This window comes from Nothobranchius furzeri, chromosome 2 (assembly GCF_043380555.1).
Source record: "Nothobranchius furzeri strain GRZ-AD chromosome 2, NfurGRZ-RIMD1, whole genome shotgun sequence".
NCBI classification, from domain to species: Eukaryota; Metazoa; Chordata; class Actinopteri; order Cyprinodontiformes; family Nothobranchiidae; genus Nothobranchius; species Nothobranchius furzeri.
In genome coordinates, this window is record NC_091742.1 from 142,648 (window position 1) to 167,745 (window position 25,098).

General features: G+C 42.3%; 1 protein-coding gene across 1 annotated transcript; it reads right to left on the reverse strand.

The window, feature by feature from the left end:
- Positions 1-1,095: 1,095 nt before the first annotated feature.
- On the reverse strand, positions 1,096-25,098 carry sec63 (SEC63 homolog, protein translocation regulator). The gene is made up of 20 exons (XM_015974464.3): positions 24,842-25,098; positions 23,865-23,964; positions 22,244-22,358; positions 21,985-22,097; positions 21,815-21,876; positions 19,936-19,994; positions 19,807-19,857; positions 19,590-19,698; positions 19,383-19,477; positions 19,092-19,224; positions 17,596-17,688; positions 14,054-14,199; positions 13,474-13,621; positions 13,276-13,358; positions 13,129-13,194; positions 12,878-13,030; positions 12,618-12,788; positions 12,338-12,538; positions 11,276-11,380; positions 1,096-1,879 (listed from the first exon to the last, which is right to left on the reverse strand). The coding sequence occupies exons 1-20, from the start codon at positions 24,963-24,965 to the stop codon at positions 1,742-1,744; spliced, it is 2,265 nt and encodes a 754-aa protein (XP_015829950.1). The 5' UTR covers positions 24,966-25,098; the 3' UTR covers positions 1,096-1,741.

Here is a 25,098-nt window from a genome sequence, read left to right on the forward strand (position 1 = left end):
CCGCCCTTCAGAGTAAAAACAAAAAAGGCCAGCTAGTTTAAAACAATTTATTTGAAATGATTTAAATACAAATAATATATATATATTTCCCATTTACAATGACAGTTCCTTTGTAAACAAAAGTGGCAGATAGTCATTTTTCAGGGCTTGTCCAGGATGAGGTGGCCTGCTGACCACTCAGCTTGTTATGAGGGATGGTGGGTTTTTTTCCTCACTTTTTTCTCTTTTTCCTCCAAACCGCATTATTCTCTGATGCTACATTCTATTGTTTAGTGATAAATATTCAGAATGAATAACTTATTAAACACCTGCTTCTAAGAGTTTGTGCCTGAGAGCCGGAGGGAGAAGAAGCAATTTAAATTTCAAATTTCTACCTCTCTCACACAGACATTACACACTCCTTTGTACTGTAGAGAAAGACATAAGATATTGGCTGTAGATTAATAAAACTGAAGAAACACGGTGAGAGATTTTTCTCCCCACAATCGAACATGGAAAATTAAACAAAACCAAACATTTAACACAAAAATAACTAAATGGGATGTCATTTTGCTTCACAAAACCTGCTTCCCAAGATAACAAAAAGGAAAAAAGCTTTTCAGATACTCTTAAAAAGGTTGTTATGCTTTGATTTAGAGGAAAAATTGGCTTCATCCCAAACTAAGAAAGGTTTTATTCCGGACACTCCTCCTTGCCAAATGTAGCAGGGATCTCACATTCAAACCCCTAAAACTAAGTCTCATTTTACACAAAAATGCAAAAGGATGGATCGTATTGAGGGATCAAACTCCTTGCTGGGATGATGTGAAAAGATGAAAAAACTAGGAAAAATAAAATTCAAAGTTGTATTTGACCAGTGCATAGCACCAGAGAGCTTGTATATAAAGTTATTTATTTTATTTGGGTTAAAGGCCTTTTAAAAACAATAACTATTAACTGGAATGTGCTACAGCAATGAAAGAAGTATGCTAAAAAACCACGCTAATGTACATTTGTCCAACAGTCCCTTAAAGAGACTGACAATGCTCATGTGCTATATGAAGATGATGAGTCGACCTCAGTTTATAACACTGTCACTTCTGTCATTTCTCCAACGATTCATGTTGGGATCCATTTACAAGTTGATTCTTTAAGGATCATGTTGAGGACAGAACGGTCATCGTTAACAGAACCAAAAGCAGATTGTATCTCTGTAGACGCATCGGCGAGTGCACACTGGTTTGTACAAGTACATGGAAATACAAGGATGACAAATTAAAACAAAAACTGTGCCCCCTCCCCCATGCACTGAAAAGAGAAGAATGTTTCTTTAATAGTCGACTCCAAAGTTCCCAGACAAAGAAGTCTAAAGCTTTGTAGATTCCGTCTCAAAGGTTTTGTTACTTTTAGCAGTTCTATAATCCTCACTCTTCCTTTCATAAAAGAAATAAGGTCCTCCAGTGCAAAGTGTTCCTCTCATACCTGTACAGACACTTACACACCTCTCACACACTCACTCAGGCCTGTTAGTATTCACTGAATTCACTTCCGCCAGCAGCAGACAGTAAATGAACAAATCTCTGTAAAAGGAGGAAATCGGAGAAAGGAAGAGAGGTGGGGTCACGGTTTACAACATTTTGTAAAGTTAACATGGTGGAGGGCTCTGCGTGTAGAAACTGTCCCCAGTGATGTGTCGTTTGTGGCAGGCACAGCTTTGCTTCTCCTCGTCACTAGTGGATAGGCGTCACCTTCGACTGCACATTCAGTCATTGTCCTCATCCTCGTCATCGCTCTCCTCAATGCCTTCGCTGTCCTCCTGCTCCTCGTCTTCTTCCTCTGTGTCGGGGATGTCCCACTGCGGGTGGTTGTCCAGCATAGCCTTGGCCTCGTGGACCTCCAGCTGGGAAAACAGTAAATTAGCTTTTATAGCTCCGTCTGCGGCTGTACTTCATGTGCTACCAGAACTTTAGATTAACTTTTGTATTTGCTTTTAAACAGCCTCCATAATACATGAGGTAATGTGCATTGGGATTATTTAGCTTTATGTGGCTCCCACTTTCCCATAATTCACCACACGTCATCTCATTTAAGGAGTGGGTGACTCATTTAATCAATACATGTGCAGTAGTCTCTAGTAGGAATGAATGCCTTGTAATTCGTACTCAGGGGAAAGAAATACTGATGCACCGTTTCCAGGAACTAGAAGTGAACAACATCACAGCTGAGCTTCAGACGGCAGGATCTGGAGTCGGAACGAGCCCCCGCAGCGTCAGAACAAATATCCCAGCTTTAAAGCTGATCTTCATCTGCGTACGTCACACGTCATGTGATCAGGAAGCAGAAAATCCATGTGTATTGGGCCGCCGCTGTAAAAAAAAAGTGATGCGCAAACCGGAAAAGCTTCTGCCGATCACAATTCAACAACGGATTATGAAAGAACGGATAACGCTCAAAACGCAGACTCTTCCTGATGTAAGAGGTGAGTCTCCTCTTTGTTTTGTTAGTTTTGGCATTGACATCACCATAGAGCGCAACGTTCTGCGACTCAACGAGGGTTACTTGTGGAGTACCACAGGGTTCAGTGCTTGGACCAATTCTTTTTACTATATATAGGGCTGAAACAAACGATTATTTGGATAATCGATGAATCGGATGGGGTCTCGACACGATTAATGGGATTACATGGGGAAATTTTTTTAAAACTGCTAGGGAAACGTTTTTTCTCTCCTTCCTTCACTTTATTAAACACAACGTTATTAGAAAATACTTCAATAGCAGAAGAACAACGCTTTCACCTAAAATGTCTTACAGCTGCTATTTGTGATGACAGCTGCTTGTTGAGGTGTGAATGATTTGCTTGACAATAATAAGCTGCTCAGTGTTTGTTGTTTTGCCCTGGAGATCAGAAAGAATAAAGTCAGCCTATTATGACACAACATGAACTTTTAGCATAGCAAGTAAGAAAGTGTTGACTCCACCCAGCCCCTTCCATGTGTACCATGCGGCTCGCCAGACAACACCTCTTTCTGCCTAATTTTTCAAAAAATGAAAAACCAGAAATGAAGCCTTCAGAATACTTTGGAAGGGGATGAGCAAGGGAGGATAAGGTGTATAGACAGAGACCTTAAGCTACACCTATCTGTGACCTAAAATGCTTGGTCCACGTTAAACAGCTTCAGGCAATTCTCATCTGTCTTGTTTGATCTCATCTGTAGACATTTATTATAATTGGGGATGTCAAATGACTCATTTTTAAATGTAATTAAACATAGGCTGTGAATTAATCAAAATTAATCACTATTTCCAAAAACGACTGAAAAAATACCAACCAAAACACACAAAAAAAATAAAAAATAAATTAAAGCTGCAAGCAGTGTCGTTCGGCCCTCGCAGCAAAGCTGCTCGCCCTCCTTCCGCACCCCCTCCGCTCCATCCCCGACGCTCTCCAAACCCAGCTCCGCGCTTCTCCATCCTGGCCGGCAGCCGGGGGCACCAGGGCACGTCTGGCAGAACAGAAAGTCAACCAACCCGACACCAGAAACCGTGAACGGCCTCCTCGTCCACACCTCACCCTGACTCAGCATCCCCTCTGAGCCCACCATTACACGTCTCACCACTAGGAGATACTCTATCTTTACCACACTGGTGATGTGATGTTCGGTCTCGGGCAAATCGGAGGCTGTTTGTGGAAGTTACAGTCAAACGTAAGGTCACAGCGTCACGCCAGAAATCGCCATGGCATCAAAGCCCCTCCCTTTCTGAAAAGCTATCAGATCTGAATGGTCATTACAACATCATGAAGACAGTGCATGACCTTAGTGTCATCTTGACTAAATTAGAGGAGACAAATATGGGCATTTCATCATAAAACAGTAGACTTCCTGTAGTCAGGGGGCGGGGCTTAGGTGATGTCAGCTGTCCACATTGTCACTGTCTTCAGATGTGGTCAATGATCACACAGACACAGTTTGAAATTGATCTGATCATGCACATGGGAGTTATTAAGTCAAGTAACGTAATGGCGACTGGTCAAAGTTTGAGGCTTAGCCACGCCCACACCTTTATACTTATTTAAAATCCGACGGTTGAATTTTTTCCTCTATGTCTCAAGAGTATATAGCAGGAGTTTGAAGGTGATCGGTGGAAAGGACGACGAGACATCATTCTCCTAATAACGTGTGCGAAAACCACTAAATCGAGTACTTGGACCAAAATGGCCGACCTCCTGTGTGACATTGTACTTGGCTCCAAGAGACTTTTTTGTAGGTCCTGAGACACTACATTAGTATGCCAAATTTCATGATCCTCAGTCAAAGCATGGCTTGGGGCTGACAGTTTTAATGGTCCTAGGTGGCGCTATTTCAGAAAATAGGCCACGCCCACAAACTTCAGCTGTCCAATTCTATTAGGGGTCAGAGTAAGATCACTCACCAGAAATTGTGTGGCGATGTCACAATGATTGAAGAAATGAGAGACAAACGTATTTCCATGGCGTGATGGCGAATTTCGCCATGCTCCCAAAGCCCCGCCTTTATTCTAAACCTGCCTGTACTGGAGACCAATGGGCCATTCCCATCTGTACCGGGTCGGCCCGGGCCGGGTAGCCCCAGTCGGCCCCAGCCTGGCCCGGTTGATTCCACACATCCTTGTCTTAAGCCCATGTGGGCTGATTCTACCCACCAATCAGAGGCTTGCTCTAATGGAAGGTGTGAATGGGCTGATTCTACCCACCAATCAGAGGCTTGCTCTAATGGAAGGTGTGAATTTCTTGTCAGCAGTGGGTGTGTTGGCCCTGGTCGGCCTGAAGCAGTACCCCTCGGGAAGAGGGCCGAGAATGAGCCTTGGTTGGCCCGGGAAAATTCCAGGCCACCCAGATATGTAAACAACCTACGCTACCCGGCCCGGGCCGACCCGGTACAGGTGGGAATGGGGCTCAAGTGACCTCAACTTGTCTGCTGCTATTTGCCAGTGATTGCTGGTGATTGGTTAAAAGGAGTCCAATAGGGAGCTGTGAAAAAAGGAGTGGCGTGGCGACAGGTCAAAGTTTGAGGCTTAGCCACGCCCACACCTTTATACTTATTTAAAATCGGATGGTTGAATTTTTTCATCTATGTCTTAAGAGTGTATAGCAGATGTTTGAAGGTGATTGGTGAAAAGGGCGATGGTGCAACACTCTCCAAACTACGTGTGCGAATACCACTAAATCGAGTACTTGGACCAAAATGGCCGACTTCCTGTGCGACTTTGCACTTGGCTCCAAGAGACTTTTTTGTAGGTCCTGAGACACCACATTAGTGTACCAAATTTTGTACTCCTCAGTCAAAGCATGGCTTGGGGCTGACAGTTTTAATGGTCCTAGGGGGCACTATTTCAGAAAATAGGCCACGCCCACCGGATGTTCACATCAGATTATTTTTGGGGCCAGACTAGGATCACTCCCAAGAAGTGTCGTGGCGATATCTCTAGAAATGACGAAATGGGAGGCAAATGTAAGGCCTAAGCGGTACGCCTGACTTCGCCGCACCGCCACAGCCCCGCCTTCTGCAGAAAACTCCCATAAAGTGACGCCAAGCAACCCCAACTTGTCTTCAGTTACCTGCTACAAATCTGGGATGATTATTTGAAAGGGCGAATTTTGGAAAATTTCCCAGTAAAACTTGACCTTTTAAGTCCTGAGGGGGCGGGGCTTATGTGACATCACCAATCGACCATTCATTTGTCTTCGGAGGGCGATGACGACCGTCCTTAGAAATTGCTTTAACTGTAATTCTTTCATTTGTGAAATTATAGCAATTTGAATTTTTTTGGCGAGTGCTCGAACTTTGAGGCCTGGCCCCGCCCTTTCAGTATTTACGAAAAGTCAATTTTATTGTCTCATTTGAATCGTCCATCGCTTCTGTTCGATCTCGCACTATTTTGAGACAATCGTGCGAAAAATGACCAAACTGTTCAACCAAATATAGACCCTAGAAATGGCCAAAACGGCTAAAAATCGCCATTTCAACCCAAAATGGCCGACTTCCTGTTTGATATTGACCAAGGTTGCAAGAGGCTTTTCTGTGCGGACTGTTGAGTAGTACCGGTATACCAAATTTTATAACTGTACGATAAACTAAGCTTTATGGAGAGGGGTATTTTTCACTTTCTAGGGGGCGCTGTCGAGCCATTTTTTAATCAACTTTCACACCGCCAGTGAAATACGTAAATTTCACGCACTTTCTATATTGAGCCAGAATTTGGTGAGTTTTTGGATATGCTAAGACCCCCTAAAGGCCATTCAAAGACGCGGAAGAAAAAAAATAATAAGAAACGGAGCAGATACAGTAGGCCTTCGCAGCTTCACTGCTCGGGCCTAATAATGGATGCCGCCCTCCTTGTGATGATGCCCTAGGAAACTGCCATAAGGTCACATCAAGAAATGCTGCTGATCATTCCAATGACCCCAAATTCCATTTCCAAAACATCACCAAAAAACTTAACATTTTAAGTGGACTCACATTAGGCCACATGAAAGCAACTGAACTCAAAAATACATTAACCAGTATATAACTGCACTCTCACACAACACGCCTACAGCAACAGTTAGGACACCCCCCTCCCTTTTAAAAGTGTTTTCGCTTCCGAGGACATTGTGGTTGTAAAGCCACATGTTAGTCTGGCCCCGGGATGATCAACCAGTGTCTGCGGGAACGTGATGGCGGAACCGGTTCCAAACACCTGCCGGCTCTCCCTCGCGCTGATCTGACTTGCTCCGGTCTTCGCGCAACGGCGGGGGGGGGCTTTGGAAGACTTGTGCAACACAACGAATCGATGACGCAATTCGTTGCCAACGCTTTTAGTAATCGATTTTATCGATTCGTTGTTGCAGCCTTAACTATAAATATATGCTCCCAACTGGTAAAATTATTACACAGCATGGGATAAACTTCCACTGTTATGCTGACGATACTCATTTATATTTATCCATTAACCCTGATGAACCTAATCGGTTGGGTAGATTACAGGCTTGTCTTGAGGACATAAAAAATTGGATGACTCTAAACTTTTTGCTTTTAAATCAACACAAGACGGAAGTTCTCATCTTTGGACCAGAAATCCAGAAAAGGAAATTGCTTAGCCAATCACCTGACCTGAATGGCATTACATTAATCTCCGAGAACAAAGTAAGGAACCTTGGTGTTATCTTTGACCAGGACATGTCATTCAAATCCCAGGTTAAACAGGTTTGTAGGATTTCCTTTTTCCACCTTCGGAATATTGCTAAGATTAGAAGCATCCTTTCCAGGAGTGATGCTGAAAAACTAGTTCATGCATTTATTACATCAAGACTGGATTACTGTAATTCATTACTCTCAGGAAGTCCACAGAATGTAGTTGAAAGTCTTCAGCTTGTCCAAAATGCTGCAGCTAGAGTTCTGATGAGAATTAAAAAGAGAGATCATATCTTTCCTGTCTTAGCTTCCCTACATTGGCTACCTGTTAAATTCAGAATAGATTTTAAGATCCTTCTTCTCACGTATAAAGCTCTTAATAATCAAGCTCCATCATACATCAGTGATCTGATTGTTCCATACGTTCCTAACCGAGCACTTCGCTCTCAGACTGCAGGTCTACTGGTGGTTCCCAGAATATCTAAAATTAGGATGGGAGGAAGATCTTTTAGTTATCAGGCTCCGCTCCTGTGGAACCAGCTCCCAGCTTTAGTCCGTGAGGCAGACACTTTGTCTACTTTTAAGAATAGGCTTAAAACATTTTTATTTGATAGGGCTTATGGTTAAAAACTGATGTTAGCCTAAATCTGGACAAGTGGGGGAGTACAGGGAGGTGGAGTGTTCAGTCGGTAAAGACGGCTCTCCCTTGCCCTGCCTCCAACATGCCTCCATCTAAATAGGAAAGATTATCCAGAGTTATCTCTGTAGTTATGCTGCTATAGGCTTAGACTGCTGGAGGACACACTGACCACTTTTCACACTCTACTGCTTTCTTCTACAGTCTGCTCTTTAACTGTATTATTTTCAGCAATTTCAGCTGTTAACTTTATTTTCTCTCTAAGTGTTTTTCTCCCCAGAAGAAGCTACAACAATGTTCTGCTGAGCTGTGGTGGCCTCATGGAGGGGGCCATCGTCTAGCACACTGCTGCTAACCACTTAAACATTCTCCCTCTCCTGATAATAACTCTTTGCTTTCCTTGACGTTGGACGTGTTACTGCTAGTTTATCCATTTAATCATAGATCCACTAGGATAAATACAATAAAGTTTATCGCTCACCAAATAGAATATTTACTAGAACATCACAATATAACTATAGACACATTACTCTCTCTGTCTGTCTGTCTGTCTGTCTGTGTGTGTGTGTGCTCTGTCTTCTCCATCCCCAGTGAGTCGTGGAGGATGGCTGCTTATACTGAGCCAGGATTCTCTGGAGGTTTCTTCCTGTTAAAAGGGAGTTTTCCTCTCCACTGTCGCTTTATGCTTGCTTAGTATGAGGATTGCTGTGACTCGATGCAATTTGCTGGGTTCCTTGTATAGGAAACATTATTTCTGATTGGCTTATTGAACTGACCTGAATTGGAATGTTTATTATGTGAAGTGCCTTGAGACGACTCTTGTCGTGATTTGGCGCTATATAAATAAAATTGAATTGAATTGAAAACGCTGAAAACCGCTGGCAGCGAAGGGCTTTTCTGATCAGGAAATGGCTGGCAGTGAATGAGTTAATGTTACTGTGGACACTTTTTGGCACCGATCAGTGACATCACTCACAGTCAAAGCAGTCGTGATACGCTGACGTCTGTTCGAAGTTCTGAAAGGGCTGGATTTGAATGGAGACATAACAGCTGAGAGGACTTGGACACCTTATCTCCTGGTCATTTTTCCCATCCCAGGAATTATCCTGGAGTTCCAGGAATGGAAACACAGCTATATCTGGCAGGGTAATTTCAGCCTTTATTTGTATTTTCATTTTCACTCCTAAAATCTAGCTACAACCTGTAAATCTAATTATCAAAACTCATGGCACACGCATTTCACATATTTAACTTTCTAGGGCCGCATTTAGAAAATGTGTTGGGATCCAATATGAAACGAAGCCTATATTTCCCTACACTTTCGACACTGTAGCGTTATGGATGACCATCTTTCTGGGACAAAGTTCACGTTCCAGCTAGGTCACAGCTGGGTCAAGATATAACCTTTATCCACAGATTAAAGCCATCAGGAGCCGGAGTGTCTGAAGAATAATCATCAGCCTGACTGTTTATCTGTGTCCATCCCAAGATGAAGGACATCTTCAACTATTATCAAATAACTTAATAAAAGCTTATTATTATTAAGGTTTATAATAATAATCATAAATAATCATCATTTTCATATTAAATGTATTTTAATTAATGAAATGACTTATTAACATTTGGTTAATAATAATTATTATTTATGATAATCAGTAATGTTTATTCAGTAACCAGAAGATGCCTTTGCACGTGTCCAGCTCATGCAGGATTCACTTCAAGGTAAATGCTTCACATTGACCCACATTTCCAGCTTCCTATCGGGAGAGGGGTGTGTTCTGAGGTTTTTGTGAAAACTAAGAGCTTTTGCAGCTTAGAGTCAGTTATTGAACCAAGCTGATGCTTTCGTGGCGACGAGAGCATCCCGAGGATTAGGGTCGGCCGCCCAGCCTCAACACAGCTGTTCTGTCACGTCGACAGGATAGCCTCGCACCTGTAACTGCAGCTAACGCTAAGAAAGCCTAAGAACCAGCTAACGCTAAGAGATTCCTTAAGAATCTGCCCAGACGCAAAACCAATTTTTCCTGTGCACCTGACATCAACTCTTGGACCAGAGCGTCGGTAACTTGGTCATCTGCCGGACCTGAGTGCCCCGAGCTGACAGCTCCCCAGACCTCCGGATCCAACCAGAGGGTCGTCTAATAGGTGAGGTAGAACACAGAAGGCGTCTGTATGCATTTATTTATATCTAAGAATCTAAGGTTAGCTGCAAACCAATGCTTCACCCAGAACTACTCTCTCTCACTCTCACTCTCTCTCTGAAAGAAAGCTCTGAGAACTTCATTCACGCATCCAAACTCATCATTCTCAAATTAGTTTTCCATCCAACACAGGGGTTTGCTTTTAAACAAGTATAATATCAAAGCAGTTAAAAATTGTCATTAAAATTGCCATCCATGAATTGTCATTTTATAATTGTCGTTTCAAATCTTTCAGTTTAAAATTGTTAGTAATAAATTTCTTCACTTTTAAAATTGCCTCCTTTTTGAAACGAAACACAGAAAAGGTATAAGATTTCTGGTCATTTGAAAGCAAAGATCCTAGCTTCTGATTCAAAATAACTTTTGCTATTACATTTAATTATCTAAATTAAACATTAATCTTTGGATTTAAAATTAGATCAAACAGGTTGATGTATGAACTTAGATCGTTATACAAGTATCTGGGATATTTATATATACGATATAAGCTTCATAGGTTAATCGGATTGGTCATTTTCGGAATCTCCACTGAATAGCAACAGAGGTGTTTTCAGTATGCAGATTAACTCTACATAAATGGGGAGCCAGCCAGTCTTTCAATAATTAGTCTTATTCATTAATCCGGCGAGCCATTTTTCCTAAATTAAAACGCTATTTCTGTGTTTTATTTTCAATATTTTACTAAAAACGGAAGGTGTCCCACCCTAATTTTTTTCCTCCGGAGATTTCCAGAAGGGAAGCTTTCACGGTGGCACCGACATCCGACACCCGGCGAATTCAGAAGCAGCGTTAATCCACAGATCTTGTGGGACTGTTTTAAAGACACCCTAATTGCTAAAGTAAGTGAATGTGTTGTTTGATTGTGTGTTTGACCGTTTATTTCTTCACAGATTAACTCTACAACACCGTGTTAAGTGTCCACATTCCCTACATTTGTATCTCTAATTTAGTTAAAAAAATCCCAGGCTGCATCACTATCAGATCATGCCAAAACAAATACAACATGACCCCCAAAGCACACTCAAATAGCAACCCAATGGAAAGAACTACTAGTTAACATCAGCCCATCTTTATTTAACGGCTGATCCGATTCTTTCCAGATATTTTACTGCATAGAAAGTGACTTACGTAAGATTTATAATGAGACCCCGGGTCTTCAATACCAAAATACTCCATTTACCTGGGTACCGTCTCCATTTAACCTCAGCATTTGCCTCCAGGTTTTAGGATAAATGTGATTTGTTATTAAAGTGATCAATAATTGCTGACTAGCAGAGACATAAACCTTAGTAAAAGCTAGTCATCACCTTAAGTGGTTTGATCTGGTCCAGTCCCAGGTAGGAATCAGAGCGGAGGATGACGGAGTACTGGTAGTTTCCGGTTTTGGAGGGAGCAGGAAACTTGAGCTCCACCTGTAAAACAATGGAAATGAGTGTCAATAGCTGAGAGTAACCTCCAACTTATTGCCACGTGCCCCACATCATGCAAGATCTCTGTTTGAAACTTTACCTTCTGCAGTCAACCACGTCTGTTGGCAAAATACACAAAGAACTACGCTATGCTGTTTCTGATGCACCCTGCCTCTGTTTCATGTTGCCAGGTGTGGCCCTACACCTAAGCAGATAAAATAAAATGACTTTTATTCAACAAGCTCACCCAATCATCTGTCAGCAAAAGGGCAGAGTGAGGAAGGTAGTGTGAAATGAACCGAACCATGATGAAAGGGTCCAAGTGTAAATATTAGACCGCGGCTGCCTCCGGCTGTGATTATTAGTTTGTGCAATTAGACCGCAAACATCTAATTATCGGCACAATGAGGCCATTTATTATTCAGCATGAAGGTGCAGAATAAAGGCTGAACATGGCTGCTTATTTATGGCCCCGTCCTGTTGGGGAAAGCAGCCAATCTGTCCTCCCTAAACAAACAAACAAACACACACACACACACACACACACACGACAGGAAGCTGTGATGACAGACTGATTGATTGCTAGCCAGCGACCCATCGTGCATGAAAGGTGCAACTCCCTACGGAGCGCTGACGGACGGTCACGCAGCGTCACACCAGACACTCGTTAAGCGTTCAGCTCGCTGACAATCTGAGTTACTGTTGGAGAACACCGGAGTCAAGAGGTGGAATTGTTCTAAATAACCACACACACGCACGCTCTCACAACCCTGAGGAAATAATGACAAGTGAAAAGAGTTGCCTAGCAATAAAATTTGAAGAGTTAGACTGCACAAGTAGAAACATCTTAATTGAGAGCTCCGGACCTCAGATTATCGGTGGATCTAAAACATTTGAAGAAAAGACAGAATCAGATAAAACTGATCACTTAAACATGAATGGGGTGGAGCCTGCTCCCACCTCTTCTGAGTCTTTTAGCGTGCAGACATGGTAGGGCATGGAGACGAGGGTCTGATCCCGGCGGTCGGCGATGTACAGCCACCACCACTCCTGCTTCTCCTCGGGGAAATAGAGGCTGTAAGCGGGATGCGTCACCTTTGATTTGGTTTCGAGTAGCGCCCGCTCTCGCCGCTGGATGCTCTGCTGCAAGGCCTCCCACTCCTGAGAGGGTGAGACAAGCCGAGAATTAGACTTCCAGGGATTTGACACAAACTTCTCTGAATCTTAAATGCTCTCTGACCTCCTCGTCGTCTCCGGCCACCTCGTCTACTTCGGTGTCGCTCTGTTTGTCGCTGTCCTCGTCTCTCTCGCTGGGTGAATCTTTATTAGCCTCACCTTCATCTGATTCGCTGCCTTTGTCTGAAGCTTCATCCTCTTCCTCCTTTGCTGCTACTGCTGCAGCCGTAGCTTCCTGGGACCAAAACACAACAAACATTCTTCAAAATCATGTGAAATGAGGAGGAGTTTGAAACAGGAAGCAGCTTTAACATGGAGGGTTACATTTCCTGTCACGTTGCCGTTAGCCTGCTTGGTTTTAGCAAGAGCGGGAGTGGCCTTCTTCTTGGTTAACTTTTTCCTCTTGGACTTGGCCGCCTTCTTCGCCCCTTTACTCTTGTTCTGCCACACTTTGGTTTTAGCTTTATTTGCATCTCCCTGTTTTAAATATAAAAAATTAAAAAACAGCAGGAATCTCAAGTTAATAAATTTACAAACAGCAGGACCCTGACGTGTCATCGGTTTGTTGTTCTTACCGCTTCCTCTGTGTTGGCCGCCTCATCTCCTTGACATGTTGATTCCTGCTCTTTTTCAAATATATCCTGCAAACAAACCAAGTCTATCAACAGCACACCCTAGTGGTCATCCAAAGAACTGCATAAATAAAGGTTAGTTTCACCTACCGACATGCGCTTTCTGGTTAAGGTGACAGTTACTGTCACGATTGAGCCTGCTGTGATGTTATTGCTGTCCTCATCATCAAGGACTGTTAAAGAGAGACAAACATTTTAACGCAGATTCACATCCACACAATTGGCTTTTCTCACATATATCATCTTCAGGACACCAAATGGTGTGAAGATGCATCTGTTAGAGCTTACCCTGAAGTTTGGTATCCATGGTGATGTGAGGGAAGGTTCCCAATACCGCCATGACCTCATCATACTTCTCCTCCCCCAGGAAGCGCAGCATGCTGCGTCTGTCGGAGTCCTTCAGACTCACCAGATCCTGCAGGGTTCGCACCTTATACTAAAGAGAAGATTGAAACCGATGTGAGTCGAGCCTCACGTTCAGCATTTGTTACGGATTTGACAGAATTTGCTGACATTTCCTAGCGTTTTTTGCAGTTTTTGCAGCAGAAACACACAATTTGTTTCTATTCCAATAAACGTGCAGAAACCACTGCTCGCCATCGATTAGGAAATACATTAATGTTTATGTTTATGTAAAAAACATAAATGTTCAATTTTTGAAATAAATTACACAAAAATGAGGAGAAGCATGAAATAATTGACCCCCCAACTTCCAAAATTGATTAAATGTAGTTCTGATGTATTAGTGTCATTCTCGTGTCATTCTCCAAAATATCTGATCATAACCCACTAAACTAATGAAACAGTGCTGAAATGTTTGGGAAAAGGTCACAGATGTGAAGTGAAAACAAACACAGGTAGAGTTTACCTTCTTAGAAATGCAGTAGCGGAGATGCTCCTCCTCAAAGTGAGGGAGCTGCAGCAGAGGCGACTTGGACTCCTGCAGACCCTGAACGATCATTTGGGTCAGCTTCATGCAGTTCTCAATGGTTACCAGTCGAGGAGCGTGGAAACCTGAGGAGAAGCAGGTCAGTGCAAGTGGTGCTCGCTGCAGAACCACAATGGCGGAGCTGCATCAGAAGGTGGAGCTGCACCAGAGTCAGCCCCGCCCATTCCAGAATCAGCCCCGCCCATTCCATCAGAGTCAGTCCAATTCCTTCCAGTTGTCAGACTTGATAGCATTCTGGAACCAACGAGGGTGTTATAGCTAAAAAATGCAACATTGAGGATGGAGTTGAGAAGTTAATTGAACAGTTTTTGTAAAGGTTGCATATAATTAAAAATCTAACTTTTGCAACTTTTAATCATGTTATATTGTCATTTCCTCATAAGAAACACGCCAAAGTCATTTTTAGCCTCATTCATGCATTTTCCTCCCATCTCAGCTTCAATTTGGTCTCCTCCCCCGAAGCGGGTCTGGTCTTGGTTCTCAAATCTGGATATTCTGTGAATTTTCTGACAAATTATTTCTGAAATGACTTCTACTGAGACACCGCCAATAAACCATACAACCCATCTCAGAGACACATTGGGCAGCACAATCACATGTAACGCCACACGATTTATAACAGATGTGGTGGTGTAGTGGTTATGGAGTCAGGTTGATATGCAGTTTTGCGCAGGTTCGCCTCCCAGTAGTGTAAGTTTTAGGTAGTTTACAACCCCTTTTCTTCATTTCTAGCTACACTTGCCAGTACTATGTTTACAACAATTTACTGGTATACTGTTTAACATATGACTAATGTGTTTATTTATTTATTTATTTATGCGTTTATTTAGCCAGTGTGAGTCCATTTGTGAGCAGAGTTTCAACTAAAATGCTGTTTAGGAACGGCCAAATTCAAAGAACTTTTAGAGACATAAATATTTTTGCTGAAAATAAACATTACAACTAAAATATAAACAAATTAAATGTTTCAGCTGGCTAAATAGATTGCTGACGCCCCCACCGAGAATCGAACCAGCATCAGCTGAGGGCAAAGCAAAAACTAACTCGGATGATCTTGCCACTAGACTACCAGAGCCCATTCAAAAGTCTGACATGCTGTCGTACACCAGTTTTGTTAGACCGGCTGTGGGCAGATATTCGCTAAAAGAAACCTTTTCATTTCTAGATATATTCAGTCTTTGTCATGTAGCACATTATATTTCTCTTGTTTAATTGGAGCATAGAACATAGCATTAACGACTGTAAACTAGTAACAGCCGTAATTCATGTGGGTCAGGTCAGTTTGCGATCAAGTTGAAAACAAAAACGGAAGTCAGTGGGTTAGGCTGAGATTGCGTGAATGGGCGGGGCTGACTCTGGTGCAGCTCCACCTTTGTGGTTCTGCAGCGAGCACCCTCTCGGTCAGTGTGGGGAAGGGATCAAAGGATCGTGTGATGCAACTTGTGTGTGTGTTGGGTCTGAAACGAATCATGGAATGGTTCGCTTCATTAAATTCCTCGATTCATTATTTAATGATTGGAAGCTTTGTTAAATGTGCAAACCACAGTCTGAACAATTTTACTGGTGCACTATGTGGTAATCTAGATGCTGTGGAGAAAAAGCAAAGACACAAACCACAGGAAAAGGCAGAGACGCTCTAAAGTTTAGGATCAAGAGTGAAATTACAAGCAGATTTGCTAATGCTAGCAGTTAGCACGCTCATGATTAAGTGGGGTTCAGAAAAAACGTGACTGTTGTGAATAAATAAACTCTAAAACCGGAAGAAAAATCCCACCCTCTTGTTTTTGCGGATGTCTGCCGTTGCAGCGGTGTGGGAGAGAGCCGCAGCAGCTACCTTAACCGCAGCAGGCCTATGTCAAGCTGTTGTAGCATGTAATTCACAAACGCTTCTATATTTGAATATAATTTAGTCTGAATTATGTTGCCAACCTCTACATAATAAAATAGATATGCCACCATTACATTATTACCAGTAGAAATGAAATGTTTTAATTTCCTAGCCTGGCCTGTCAGATGACTCCTCTGTTTAAAGGGACTTAACGGAGTTTTGAATTTTTATGCTTGTGATTGCCCCCTCGGGCCAAAAGCGTAACGGCAGCTTCAATAGTAGGCTCGTCACGAGGTGCGCATGCTGTATGTGCACACTCCTTAACGAAAATAACAGCTGAGACAGTCCCGTGTGTGTGTGTGTGCGTGCGTGTGTGTGCGCGTGCGTCCCAGAGGACAGAGGACAGGAGAACACGCAGCTAATTAATTAAATAATGTGGTTCTGTACCTTTCTCTTCAGCACAGCCGACAAAGGTTTATGATGGGTCAGTCCTCCTGCATGCTCAGATCATTCCCTTCCCTTGCTTGAAAAATTGTTCCAAAATGAAAGTTGAACCCACATCTTTTTTATCTGTGAATTCAATGCCGTTCAGCGAGTCTCAAATAAAAATGTGGGCATCTTACTGTAAAAAATATACCATTGATGTAAAAAATAAACTCTAAAACAACTATGTCACATCCAGAATCAAACCCGGGTCTTCTGCACGTCTTATTAGACGAGATAAACCACCAGTGACGTCTTCTGTATCTGTAACATTTATATTCTTGATGACAGCTAAAACAACGTTCAAAGAACGGTTTGGAGGGCTATGCCTGAGCGTGAACGTGCATGAAGCAGCCTGCTCAACCCGAGCAACTCTCTTTTTCTGTGATTTTACAGAAAAACAGGCGATCACAGTAAACATGCCAGGGCTCATTCTACAGGACCAGGGCATTGCAGGAGAATGTATGAAGCAGACATTTATTATTTCTATACATGTTTTGGCTGTCAAACTTCCATAATGTCCCTTTAATTCTGCACAGAGAAAGGGTCTGGGAACTCTCCTATTCAAATAACCCCACCCCCTGAGAATTCTAACCGAGCCAATCAGCGCTGAGTAGCGTACGTCACACACCGCAACGCCGAGTTTGTCATAAACATGGCGACTGAAACAGTTTGCTGCGGCTTTCCTCTGTTCTAAATTACTTGATTTTTTTTTAAAACCCCAATAAGTAGAAGTGCTAAAAGCCTTTCTTCAAAAAATAAAATAAAAAAATACGGTAAAATCGGCATTTCCGTCTTCTTCTGATTGGTTACTTTGAGCTGCCTAGTCCCGCCCCTCATGTGCCTCTCTGCCTGCGAGTAACCAGACTCATTCTCTGCGCAGAATTAAACAGAGGACGAGTCTGGCAGGACAGGCTAATAATTTCCAGTAGCTTAGTACTGAACATGTTAATGACATAAGTAAAATTTGGTTCCATTAAATATTTATTACCTAGAAATATCATATAGAAACTACACAACTCCAGTTTAATACATATTGAGCATTTTATCATTTTGTTTTTATCTTCATATTTTAGCAGCAGACCACAGTCTCGTTTCACTTGAAACGTTGTCAAATAGAATATTCAATGATGGCAGCCCTAGTGCGTACCTCCTCTGCTGTTGGCCATCATGGTTAGTTGACAGCCCACGTTGATCATCTCCTGAAGGAAAGCTGGACTTTTCCTCACCACAAACCTCTGATCTGATGCAGAAACAAAAACATAAAGTTTTAAATTAATTTGTGTGTCTAAAAGGAGAATGAATCCATCTGGAAACACCATTTAACTGTTCTTCTCCTAGACTTTTTAACAGTGAACCCACCTTTTCTACTACAGTGAAAGAGCACATTCGTGTAAACCAAATTTAGTGAACTGAGGTCAAAACACCACTGAGTCCTAGGGCTGGGCGATATGGCAAAACAGAATATCACGATTTTTCCAATATTTTATCACGATTTCGATTTTATCACGATTTTTTATCCATGAATAGCAAAACTTCAATTGCGTATTAAAGAAGAGAAACATTGAATAAATAAACATTTATTCATATTAGGGATAATCAGCACAGTGCTAACATACTTATATTTTAAACTCACACCAGAGATGATAAAAGCCCTGAGAGAAACAATTACAAAAATCAGTTTTTCTCGTTTTTCAAGTAACTTAACATAAATTAAAATCGTAAACATATTTAAAGTGCAAACATGTCAATTGCAAATGTATTGTGCAAACATTAACTTGTTCAAAATACTATGTAGCTCCCAGTTGCTCATGTAGTGGATAGTTAAGCTCAAATACGGCTCTGATGTGCGGCTGGACCTTGTGGTAGCAAAAAACTGCGCATTCTGAATATTTTCTGCAACTCTCACTTTGCATTCAGCGTACATGCGTGGAATGGCGGTGTTCGAAAAATACTTGCGGCTGGAAAACTCGTAGCGCGGATCCAATGTTTTTATCATTTTCTTAAATCCCACTCCTACTGTTCGCACGGGACACAAATCTTTAACCAAGTGGTACGTCACTGCATCGGTCACGCTGTTTCATCGTCTGCTGTCTCTGTCGTAGGGAGTGAGTTCTGTTAGCGTTTGCTGCCAGGAAGAAGCACTAGCCGCTGCCGCCGCAGGCTTTTTAGCTTTAGTTGCCAGCTGGCTGTCATTGTATTGTTTGGGATGCCTTCTTTTCAAGTGATTAAACAAGTTTGTGGTGTTGCCATCACTTGCCTTGATGCTCTCCTTGTAAATGACGTTTCGCTGCTCTTTGTCATCTGGTGAAAAACCAACCCAGTTCCATATAATGGACGAGGCGTTCCTCTTTGGAACGAAAACCTCGTTGTCGCTCTCAGCCGCGGCCGAAGCCATGTTTGTTCACACACAGGTGAAAACAAGCGGGGCATTAATATATTACTATGACTCACTCTGATTGGTTAAGGGTCAAACAAAGGCGTGTCATTCACCTGAGGTAAGTTCCCGTTTCATTCAGAGGCAGAATTTCAACAGTAGAGCTGTGAATCGTGATAAAAAGGTCTCTCAAAAATGACAGGCCGTCAGATGTGTAGATCGTAAAACGGTCTAAAACCGTCATATCGCCCAGCCCTACTGAGTCCTACCTTCCTCTAACTCCTCCGACACCTCCATACGGGCCAGGTGAGCCAGCACCAAGACTCTGGCCTTTAGGCTGTAGGGATAACAGAACGGAGGCTCCTTCTTCTTTACGTTGATGTTTCCTAGCTCACGGATCAACTGCAAGCCAAACAGGAAAAACTCTGAATTATTTTCATCTTTTTTAGCTTCATACAGAAACAACCTAATCAATTAGTGGCTGTACCTACAGAGGGCAACCATTTAATAAAAACGTAATCTTAATCTCTGATTAAGACAACAGCGATGCTGAACGTTACCTGTGGCACTTCAATGTTGTCTGTGGGTCTGATGGTGGCTTCTTTGTTGCTACGAGGATCAAACTCAAATGCTGCCGTCAGCACCATGGTTAAACCTGGATGGAGGGAGGATTTGGTCAACATTAGAATAGAATTCTGATCTTTCCACTCATTAATCTCGATGCTTCTTCATTCAAAGTGTTTGAATTTTCCTGGGGGGAAACTCACGCTTCATGTTCATGTTTGGCGTCTTGTACATAAAATGCATAAAGAGCTGGGTGGTGCTGATGAGGATCTGGTCTCCGCTGTATCTGATGGAGCGGTACCACCACGTGCCCTGAAGCAGAGGGACAAACGAGGCAAAAAGTTGGAATGAAAATGTTTTGAATCTGGAGGAATTCAGTGTAGGGACATTTTAACGTTTTCAAACAGCGCAGAAACGTACCACCACTACAGGGAGGATGACCATGAAGGCAAGTCCGTACACCAACAGCACCTACGGCAGGAGAAGCTCAGAGTCACATCCATAGTGTTTGGTTATGCTACGATTACGTTTCATCAGTAATCAAATTACCAGCATCGAGTTCTTTTGGTCAACAATCCAGGCAGGGAGGGCGATACCAAAACTGGTGGCTAGAAAAACATGAGATAATAAGTTTGTTAAACACAAAGCATGATGACTAATCTGATCTTTAAATTTAAGGGGGCCATATCATGGAAAATCCACTTTTTGGAACTTTTTACCACGTGATATTTTTTTCCTCATGGAAAAAAATAAACCCAAACCCATTTTAGGCTGCATTCATGCATTTTCATGTTTCAGCTGCTAATTTTGAGTTTTACTTTGAAACTCTTGTAAGCGTCAATGGACACTAGTCTTGTCATTAGGCCCTGCTGCTCTCCCAGAAGCTAGTCAATCAATCAAAAAACTTTAATCATCCCCGAGGGGCAATTGTTTCAGTACAGAAGAATTGGTACTGTGGTCATTCGCAACAAGAGTCGCGCTACCGTTAGATAATAGATGAAGAGGGGATTACATGAGGAGGATTGGGGGAGGGAAAAAAAGGCAGAGCTGAGTTACACCCAGCAGGGAGTAGCTCGACTATGCAAAAAAACACCTCAACATGTAAGCACGAACGTCACAGTTCACAACATGAGACCCGGTAAGGGGGGGGGGGGGGGGGGGGGGGCTGGGATCCTGGTTTCCTCAGTGGGAGCAGCCCGTGTGGCGCTCGGCCAACTGAATCCACAGGTGGGTGGGAGGTCATGGGAAAGCACAGAGCACATTGAGTGCCTCCATTTTGATGACCTCGCTGCAGAGACCACAATCTGAAGGCGGGGGGGTAGGTAGGGTTTTCACTGCATCTGTATGCATTCCTTCCATCGTGGGGGTTGTTGCACGCAACTCCAAGGCTGCTTGTGGCGTCAGATTGGATAACAGGACTTTGTTTGAGTCAGGCAGAGATAATTTTCCTCTCTGCCTTAAAGTCTGTATTGATCATTCAAGTCCTCCAGTGAAGCCAATTCGGTGATTAAACATCTCCACACTGTCCGGTGACCCTCTCCGAGATGACATCCATTTTGCGCACTAACACCGGTAACGCAGCTAAGACATTGTCCAGCTTACGATTCACCTCGAGTAACGTCCCAGTCTGTGAGGTCTCCGCCCGGACGGTGCCGTCCATGGGTGCGGGTCGCCCTCCAATCGCTCCTGTCATCCCAATTTTTCGGAAAACCAGATATCCTCCCACTCCAATCAGAAGAAATCCAGTGATCATCAGGACAAATATCCACACATCTTCGACGTCCTCAATGGACAGCTGAGAGAGACAGATGACATTCCACTTCTTCCAGGAATCGAGCATATATCCCGCTGCGTGTGTCCCGTGAGGGCAAGCGCGAGCCCCCTCCTCCATTCTCATCGTAGAGAAAATCTTATTAATCGCGTTGAATGACCAATTAATTAAATCAATTTCTGAAAAATAGTGATTTCCAGAGGAAATGCAGAGAAGCGCTCTGTAGGCAGACGGGACAAAGAGCCTTGGGAAAAAAGATGAGGGAGCAAAAAGGGAAGCGTCTGTGCTCTGTGAGTGCCAGAAGTCTCTTGTCTGAAGCCTGTCTCCCCAGGTCAGCACAAGATAAAACTATCGTCATGTAGTCACAGTTGTAGGCACGTTTTGTCGGAGGCGTGGGCGGAGCTTCACTGAAACAAAGCATTTTATTTCTGAGTATAAATTCAGGCTGACAATAACTTTTATTTAAGATAAATGATATTCCATGATATGGAACCTTTAAAAGTAGCTAATAAAAAAGTGTTTGGCACTAACTAACCATGTAAATAAGTGTGAAAGAAGAAAAGAAATGATGTCAAACATTTTTTTTCTCGTGTCAACAAGAAGCCGAGTCATGATCGTAACTACTAAAGATGTCTTCGTGCTAGCAGTTTAGCTTACCTCCGGGGCCGTCGGGGTTTCCGTACATTTCCCAGTTCTGCCGAGACTCGTCGTTGGTTAGTCTGTGGAAGAAGAGGCAAAACATTTTAGCAGCCAAGTCTAAATGACAAGCTGCAACAAAGTGATTTCTGTTTTCGACGGACTGAAGTTAAAGTCGGGGGATCACGTACGCAGAATGGGCTTTGACGATTCTCATGAATGTGGCTTCATCTCCACCTTTGTCAGGGTGGTGCTTGAGAGACAGTATACGGTATTGCTTCTTAATTTCTGACACTGACGCACCCTGGAGACAAAATACAGTCAAAACAAACTGTTACTACAGTGTTTACATTACTTCTATTTAAATCCAACACAAATGTGTCAAATGTCTAGAAAGATCACAGATTAATGAAGATTCCGTTTGTATGAGAGAGAAACGCGTGGGTTTACCGGGTCCAAGTTGAGGACTTCATATGGATTGTATTCCTGGTACTCCCTGTCCAGTTTGGAGACCTTGTAAGCCAGCAGCAGGAACACCGCCCACCCAAACAGCAAAGCTGCTTTCCTGAAAACGTCCAGAGGAAAACCACCAGATGGGTTTCCATTTTGAAGAACATCTTCACATTGAGGCTTACACCCCAGTCACACAGCTCACATTCAAAGCATTCATAAACATTTATTGCAGAAAATAATTGTGTGTTTTAGAGTTTAGATTCCAGTCTCATGACTTCCTGTAAACAAGTTTTCTCAGCAGGACTTTTGAGGGATTTCTTGCCCGACGATTGTAAATGTGGGTAGTGGAGTTAGAGAGGGCCATGCCCACTAGTAGTAGTGGCAAATATGTGACTATGGATGAAATGACTACTGGTATTACTGTGGCAAACTGGCTAAATATTTAGCTTGCTGTAGTCCCTGAAATTAGCTTTTTTTTTTTTTTTTCCTTTGCTTAACCCAGCTCTAGGTTCTTTCAGTTTTGTGACAAGAGGTTACAAGGGTGCATATAATTGCTGGAATAGCTAAAACAAAACTTTATTTGGTTTAAAGAGTCATAATTCTATGTTGATTTCAGACGTTGCCAGAGGAGTTAACTTAATTGCCCATCTCATAACCTAAGGGTTGTGGGATGAAGTCCCTAACCTCCGTTAGCATCCATTAGAGGTGCTGAAAAAAATTGATTCAAGTCTGAATCGGGATTCTTATTTATAAAGATTCTGAATCGATTCACAAAGGCTCAAAATCGATCCCAAGAACTCAAATATTTGGCATGTTACAGGTTTGAGATGCACTTTTCTCTGTTTTTTTTATATCTTCGTTAGGAGAGTCAGTACTCTGTTTACTTTTGTGGTCCCATAAATTGAGATGATTTATGTTTGAATCTCCTGATAAGAGGGCACTTGAATGTAATTTTTTCCATACTCATTAATTTGAGATATTCTCATATTTATTTTCTAAGTTGATAAATGAGTACTCAGGATTACTCATGTAACTTGTTTCTACACATACTTGAAAAGTATTTGACCATATTACTTTCAAAGCTACTGTTAGGTAACTAAAGATTTGTTATATTTTACAAGGTAAGCCTTAGTCATCTGAAATGCTCAAAAGGGAGGACATAGGACTCATTCCTATAATAACTTTCATTGCTAGGAGACGGGAGTGACGAGAGAGGAGATAAACAGATTTTTGGTGAGAACATATAAACATGCCTTACTTGGAAACAAAGCACATGTGAGAGGAGATGTGACCAGAGCTGCTGGATACTGAATGTTCACATGTAAACACTGGAGGAGGATGTGGTCAAAGAGTAAGAGGGCCAAGTAAACGAACCACACAAGGTAATAAAAAGGTGATGCTCTAGAAATATTTACTCCACAAAAACATGCAGGCTTGAATCTTCCTATTAAACATGGCCTCGTTTACACAGAAGGGTGAAAACAACGCTCTCAAGTTTCAAACAAAACCATAACAGCAAAAAATAAAGAAAGAAATGAATCCAAATTAAACAACACTTAAGCATTGAAGACCTTATGACACAAGAACTAAAAGAACAAATCCAGTTCTCTGGACTCACTTTAGAGTTGGGACAATGCTTTGCTGTGATTTCATCAACCTGAGCCGATACCACAGACACCTGCCGTGAACCCGCCGCAGGCTCTTTAGACGCAGTTGTTCTATCAAGAAAAAGAACAGGAACAGGTTAGCAACACATAACCAACGTCACATCAGCTAGATTTCCTTTAGCATCAAACTCACTGGTAGTGATTTGTACAACTGATATGAGAAACTGGTCACCAGTCAGCGATAGAGGTAAACATTAGTTTTAGTTACATAAGAGAATCTGCTTTCTAGGCTGGCAAAAAGATAACAAACGGCTGACAAGAACACATCAGAACAGGGTCAACAAATAAAAACTCGAACAGGAAAAAATGTTTTCAAGCTTCAGATTAAGCAGGAGAGAATAACCGTAATCTCCATAAACAATGTGCAAATGTTTTAAATTATTTATTTTGATTTTTCTTCCAATGAGATCACTTATCTGGTCAATTTTTACCTTTTAATTCCTAGTGTTTTTTTAGATGCCTTATAGTCTTTTCTGTTTAGTTATTTACCCGATCATAGAAATTTTTAAAAAGTCGAGGACAAGAGGAGAAGCATTAAGCAGAAATTGGTTCACATAGCAGTGTTAATGTCAACACACAAACAAATAAATAATAATCAACATTCCTCTGAAGACTGTTGAGTAGTTGACTGAAAAGAATAAGACAGTCAAAGTCAAACGAAAACTTCAATACTTCCATAAAGCCTTAAGAATTAGTTTTACAAGAAAGTCCGACTGATTTGAAGCAAAATATATAAGAAAAAAGTGAGATGATTGAGACGACATTAGCTTCAGCTGCACGCTGTTGTATTGCCGGGCTTCTTGAGCAACGTAAGCAAATTAACAACAAGCAAGCAGTGGAACATTTACAACCAAAAAGGTGCATAAACGTTTGAACTGTAAGGGGTTAGCTTGTTACCAGTAAGCTAAGCTAGCACAACAGGCCTTACCAGCATTCTGATCCCGCGGCCAGAGATAATATGTAGCCGGGATCACAATAAGTCCGACGAAGGACGTAAGGAAATAGAAAAAGGTGTTGCCGCTGTCATCATACTGGAACTGCTGTCCGGCCATTTCGAAGCGGCTCAACAGTCGCCCTTCTTCTCCACCGCTGCGTGTTCCCCTTCGAACCCGTGAGACTTCACAACGCGTTAGCTAGCCAGCTAGCATCCAGCCAAGAAAGCTCGATGCGTCGGTGTACGTGGTG

What these genes read in the sequence shown, in the direction of transcription:
- sec63 (XM_015974464.3), bottom strand. Translation starts at nt 24,965, where the DNA reads ATGGCCGGACAGCAGTTCCAGTATGATGACAGCGGCAACACCTTTTTC. An exon ending in TCATCCTCCCTGTAGTGGTG is followed by an intron (nt 19,699 to 19,806) that starts GTACGTTTCTGC and finishes CCTCTGCTTCAG; the next exon opens with GGCACGTGGTGGTACCGCTC. An exon ending in TAACCAGAAAGCGCATGTCG is followed by an intron (nt 13,195 to 13,275) that starts GTAGGTGAAACT and finishes GTTTGTTTGCAG; the next exon opens with GATATATTTGAAAAAGAGCA.